Consider the following 5,864-nt stretch of genomic DNA (forward strand, 5'->3'; position numbering starts at 1 on the left):
TCCAGACACGCAGACCCCGCGCAGGTCGGCGAGCTTGCAGGACGTGCCGTCGCGGGCGGGCACCATGAGCTGCCGCTGGCCGTCCACGGTGGTGCAGTGCAGGTCGCAGGGCTTGCTGGAGATGTGCACGTAGTCATCTGGGGGGACAGGGCCTCTCAGGATCGGGGGCCGGGTCAGGGACTCCCCTCTCTTCTCACGGAGACGGCGCCCCCCGCCCCCCGGGGCACAGAGAGGGAAACAGGGGCCTGGAGAGTGGGAGGGACTTGCGGGGGCCTCGGGGCTGGAATGCACCATGATGTGGGCTCTGTGCCTTCCGCCTCTGCTTTCTTGGGGGGTGGGGGCAGGTCCCCCGGGCAGGAGGCTGAGCCCCCTGGTGGCCTGGGCTGCTGGCCCGGGTCCCCCTGCAGGCGCCCACGGCGGGAAAGGCCAGCTCGTTTATTCTGCCGCCTCAACTCCCCCTGACCTTCGACAAGACCCCTCCCTCTGGGCCAGTTTGCCCATCTGCCCTCCCACTGTCCCCAGGGGCTGGCCCCTCGGGAGCGGGTCTCCCCAGGGTTGGGAACCCCCCCACCCCGCACTGTGCTCCCCGCCGGGCAGCCAGGACCAGGTACCGGGGTACAGGGGCTTCCACTGGTGCGTTCGCCCGTTGTACACGTGGGAGTTGAAGGAGATACACTGCTCCTCCCGGAAGCTCCTCCCGTCCGGTGGACACTCCTGGGGGCGAGAAGGCGGGGTGGCGGGGGAGGCCGGGAGGAACTCGCCGACAAAGGCGTTTCTGTCCGGGCCCAGCAGGAAGCGGCTGCCGCTGAGGGGGCCTCTCCTCTCTGCGTCTCACCGGCTCGCTCTCGGGAGGAGCGGGGACGAGAGGAAGGACAGCGACTGTCCCTCAGACTGTCCCCAGGGGCTCCAGTGGGACCCTGTCGTGTCCCTGCCACCCCGGCTCCTCCGGCCCCGCAGCCCCCAGTGTGTCCCCGGCTGGAGGGGCTGAGGCGGGGCCCAGTGCAGAGGGGAGCGCCCAGGACGGGCAGCGGGTCCCCCTCGGAGCCCACAAGCGTCCAGGAGGACAGCTGACCCTTGAAGCCAACACAGTGGCCACTTGGTCCCTCCAGCCCCTAGCCCCCTGCACGTGTGCACACGTGGACACACGGGGACACACACAGACACCCGGACACGGGACCGCGCGGAGCTGGAATGCACCCTGATGGGCAAACGCCCCACCCTCGGGGCTGGCTCTGCCCCAGGCCCCGGCGCTCAGGCTCACGCTGGCGCCGGACACCTGGCGAATGTCGGTTTCCCCGCAAACTCCCGGCCCAGGACTGGTAAGCAAAGGGGGGCTTCGGCCAGAGACCCGACCCTGGAGCTGCCGCTCCGCCAGCAGCAGTGAGGCCTCTGGCCCTGCCATGTGGGCCACACGGTGGGCACGGGGATCTGATTGCTGGGCCGGGGCCTGGTCACCTTCTCTTCACAGGATGTAAGGGCAGGCCCAGGGCAGGACCCACCTGGGACCTGTGGGGGTCAGGGAGGGCAGGGTCGGGGCGCCAGGGGACGGAGCCTCACCTGTACGCGGCACAGCTGGTACCGCTTGGACGTGCCCGTGCAGGTTCGGTTCCCAGCGTCGGTGATGGACGTCCTCCTGGCGGGAAGACAGGGGCTCTGAGCCGGCACTGGGGGCCGCCAGCTGCAGCCCCCACCCTCTCCTGCCCCCCAGGGCCTCAGGGCTGGCCCCTGAGCTGCCCCCAACTCCTCTGACCCAAGGGACCTCCCTCCCCACTCAAGCCTGCCAGCCCTTCTCATCGCACAGGGGTTCAAGCCATCGGGGGCGTCTCCCAGCCCCATCTCAGCGGAGGGGGTGTCCTATTCACCTCGACTTCCCCGTCACAGAGCACAGCGCCTAGCACCCAGAATTAATCACCAGAATAAGGACATTGGCCGTGTACAGGCCCTGCCCGGAAGCACACACACGTATCATCGTGGGTTCTCAGGTCTCAGGGGGCTCCGCATCCCCGCCACCCACAGATGAGGACACCGGTGCTCAGAGAGGCTCAGTGACCTGCCCAAGGTCACACAGCGAGGAAGTGGCAGAGGCAAGATCTGAACCCGGGTCTGCCCGGCAGTAGCTGCTGCACCAGATGCTTTTCCCTGTTTATTCAACTCAGGTCTTCAGAGGAGAGGGCCATGGGCCTCACACCCCGCCCTCCCCCCCTAAAGCCTTAGAAATGGGTCCTGCTCGCTCACCAAAGGCCTGTGCCCAGTCCCTGGAGCAGGACGAACCCCAGGACGCCGGGTCCCTCCCTGGCCTGTGCTCCTCACCCTGACACCCTTCCCAGCCCAAGACCCTCCCTCACCCGCTGCCCGGGCTGAGGGCTAGGTACCCACCCTCAGGCCAGCCCCAGGGGTCCCGTGCCCGGCCCACACCTCTGCTGGAGGCAGTGCCGCTCCCGGGTCCTCACCCCCGTCCCACAGCTGCGGGAACACGCCGTCCACTTGGTCCACTCCCCCCACCAGGAGGCAGTGGCGTCCACGCCCGCCTCCAGGCTGTTGGACACGGGGTTGTTGTCCTGCTGAGAGACCCGCAGGTTAGGGGCTAGAGCGCCAGCGGGACCGGCCGCCCGCCCTGGGCCCTGGACAGCACGGCCACTTGGCAGCCCGGGCTCAGGGGTCAGCGGTGGTCCTGGAGGGGATCCCAGGGAGTTGGGGGCCCCGGGTCCTTCCCATTTTGAGATCTGGAACATCCTGGGGTCCCGGGGACCTACCTAATCTCCCCGACTTCCCTCTCCTGAGCAGCCCGGGGCCCAGCCCGGGTTCTGCAGGACACGCCCCCCCTCTACGCGCCTCCTGGACATCATTCTGAGGGAGGCGGTCAGCCTTCAGCCCGTCCTGGTGGGTGGTCAGGGCTCCAAGTGGCCAGGGCCCCCACTCAGGGACCGGACTGACACGTGTTCCTGGCAGGAGGGGGCTGTGGGAAGGCAGCCCGGACACCGGCCACACAGCCCCTGTGACATCCCCCCATCGGGGTGAGGGCCCATGCTCCCCACTCACCGTGGCCCCAGTGGACGCCACGCCCCAAGCCACGAGCGCCGCAGCCAGCAGGGACCAGGCCCAGCGTGAAGGCCGCCGTCCACGGTCCATCCTGGGAAGCAAGGCTACCGTCACCCAGGCCAGGCCAGCTCCTCCGTCCGCTGACCAGGGTCCACCTGGGGGCAAAGCCTTCGCAGCCCACCCAGGGCCGGGACCACAGGGTTATCTGGGATCGGTTAGTGGTGGCTGCCCGGGGGCCTGGGGGGAGGGCTCGGGGAGCGACTAGAGATGCCTGCCACGGGTGACACAGTGGCCGTGGTGTGCATGCTAAGCCTGCACTCCCTGGCCTGAGGGCACTTGGGGTCACGTGCTGCTCAGCTCGGACACCGAGCACCCTGGGGACACCTGTGGAGAAAAGCGGGGGGAAGGGGGGCTGCAGCCTGGACTTGGCCTGTCGCCCAGCCCAGCGAGAGCACCTTGGGTCTTACCTGATCGTTGCCGGCTGGCCACCTCCTCCGGAGGGGGTCCCTGGATGCCCCCACCCTGGGACGCAGGGGCTCCCAGCACACTCGCCCCCAAACCCAGAGCACATCCCGGCACTGGGCTAGTTCCAGGGGAAGAGGCATGAAGGTCCCCCACCCCCACAGTCCTGACCCAGCTCCTCCGAACCGCCCCCCATCTCCGCCCGCCTCTCCTCCACCAAACCCTCCGTCCCGTGCGCTCAGGCACCTGCCGGTTTCAGGCGCTGTGCCAACGGCACCCTGGCACCCCAAGGATGCCTCTGTCCTGGACAGGACAGCCCTGCACCCCGGGGATGGGAGCTGGCGCCCCCACCTCCCCAGCTGCCTGCCTGCCCTCCGCGCCCATCTCGCCCCTCCCCCGCGGGCCTCCATCTGCGTCCCCCCACCAGCCTGGGGCCCGCGGAGCCCCTGGAGGTCCCGAGGTCCCGCGGGCTCATTGGTGCTCCAGCTCCTGCCTGCGGGCTGGATGGAGACAGGTGCTGAGCCGGCCTCACACTTGGTTTTCATTAAGGCTCCAGACACCGCTGGCTGCAGGCCAGGCCCGGCTCACGCGGGATCCCTCCCTCCCTGGGGTCCAGAGACGGCCAGCGGCCAGCGGGAGGGGTTCGCATGCACAGGAGAGCTGCAGGCATCTGAGGCTGGAGGCGAGGGCCACCCTCGCCGCGCTCCTGGGGGCTGGACCCTCCCCCGGGCCGCCTCCGGTTACCCAGCCCCCGGGGGCTGGGGGTGCTCACGGAGCCGGGGCTGCATGTACCCGGGCAGCTCCGCGGGACGCGGGCGGTGGAGGTGCCCTACCTGTCCCGGGCGGCAGGTTGTCCTCGGGGAGAGAGGGGCTGAGTGGCCGCGGGAGGCGGCGCCAGGTGCGTGTGCGAGGGCCGCTGCGTGGGGAGGGCTGCGGGTGCGCGCTCCCTTCCGCCGGCTCCCGCCCTCCTCCACTTCAAAGAGCACCCAGAGCGGGGATCCCAGGGCGGCGCGCAGCCCAGTGGCGGCTCCGCAGCGCGGCCGCCTTTATAGCTGTCAGGCAGACAGGGAGGAACTCACACTTCCCACCAGGCTGCTCCCCCCGCCCGCAGGGCCTGGCGCACACTTTAACCCGCTCCGCGCCTCTGGAGCCCGGCCAGGCCAGCCCAGCTGCCTGCTCACTGCTGCTTGGCCTGGGAGCAGCCAGCAGGGCGGCCGCCTTCCCGGCCGGAGCTCAGGGTGGTGTGACCTGTGTCCAGACGGAGCGGCCTCTGGCCCGGGGTCGCAGTGGAAGCTGAGCCTCGGCCCGGCTGGTTCTGCCTCCAGAGGGGCCTGGTCTCTAGCACTCCCAAGTACGGAACCTGGGCTGTGTGAGGCATCCAGTCTGGTCGCTCCATTTTACAGATGGGAAGACTGAGGTCCAAAGGGGAGATCACACTCCCCGGTCACCCAGCCGGGCTCTGAAAGGCTCTTCTGAGGAGCAGAGGCCTAAGCAGGTGGAGGGGCTGAGGGAGACCCAGGAGGGCTCAGCCAAGGGCTCCAAGGAAGGGACAGGAATGGCCACGGCCTGCTGACCAGATGGCCAGAATGGCCAGGGGCAGTGGGGGTGGCACAGGGAACTCTGTGCAGATGTTCGACACTAGCTCGGCGGGGCACGGGGCCTGGCTGGGCCCACGCCAGCTGGGCATCCCCGGGGGGGCCAGGCACAGGGCTCCAGAGACCCCAGGCCGGCGAGGCCGCCCTTGAGGCCAGGCCCCCAGAGCCCACCCTCCTGGAACACGGAGCCTCCAGATGGGGAGGGGGAGGGACAGCACCTGGTCAGGTCACCTGAGCCCTGTCCTCCGCCCCCGGCTCTGCAGCACAGGTGTCATCGGCCCCGGCGGCACCGGGAAAGCCCTCTCCTCCCCTCTGTTCTCCTGCCAGAGGGACCGTGGTGGTCTCTTCGGTGGCCTCCTCAGCCCCACTCCCCCCTGCCCAGAAAGGCTCGAGCCTGCGTCTGGCCGCCAGCAGGCATGACTGGGAGAGGAGCGACCAGGAATAATAGTACAAACAACACCCGCTGCCCTGCACTGGGCTCTTCCCGTGCCCGGCCATGAGGTCTTTGCTGTCCCCACTCTACAGATGGAGGAACTGAGGCTCCAAGACTGAGTGACGCCCAAGGTCGCACATCAGGGACCCCGTGCTCCGCCTCCTCTCCATCTGCGGGGTTGTCACTGTCCTGGTCCCCATTCCTGTAACCCTCGGGGGCACAGGCCTTACTCGGCTGCCTCCTGGGGCCCCAGGGATGACCAGTGGATCCAAGACTTGAATCGGGGTCCACACTGCCCCCTGGGGTCGGCGTGCTGCAGCGCAGACACGATGGCA

The 5,864-nt window shown here is 69.1% G+C and overlaps 1 protein-coding gene across 1 annotated transcript in view; it reads right to left on the bottom strand.

Moving 5' to 3' along the window:
* Positions 1 to 4,597, bottom strand: part of ADAMTSL2 (ADAMTS like 2) — a 27,168-nt gene extending 22,571 nt beyond the window's left edge. Inside the window, exons 1-6 of the mRNA XM_006776598.2 lie at positions 4,335 to 4,597; positions 3,040 to 3,130; positions 2,416 to 2,558; positions 1,558 to 1,633; positions 612 to 714; positions 1 to 137 (exon numbers count right to left, since the gene is read on the bottom strand). The exon at positions 1 to 137 is cut by the window's left edge and continues 4 nt beyond it. Coding sequence (XP_006776661.1) covers positions 1 to 137; positions 612 to 714; positions 1,558 to 1,633; positions 2,416 to 2,558; positions 3,040 to 3,129 — 549 coding nt within the window. The 5' untranslated portion in view covers position 3,130; positions 4,335 to 4,597. The remainder of the gene's footprint in view (positions 138 to 611; positions 715 to 1,557; positions 1,634 to 2,415; positions 2,559 to 3,039; positions 3,131 to 4,334) is intronic.
* Between the last annotated feature and the right edge of the window lie 1,267 nt (positions 4,598 to 5,864).

This window comes from Myotis davidii, unplaced genomic scaffold (assembly GCF_000327345.1).
Source record: "Myotis davidii unplaced genomic scaffold, ASM32734v1 scaffold609, whole genome shotgun sequence".
Taxonomy (NCBI): Eukaryota; Metazoa; Chordata; class Mammalia; order Chiroptera; family Vespertilionidae; genus Myotis; species Myotis davidii.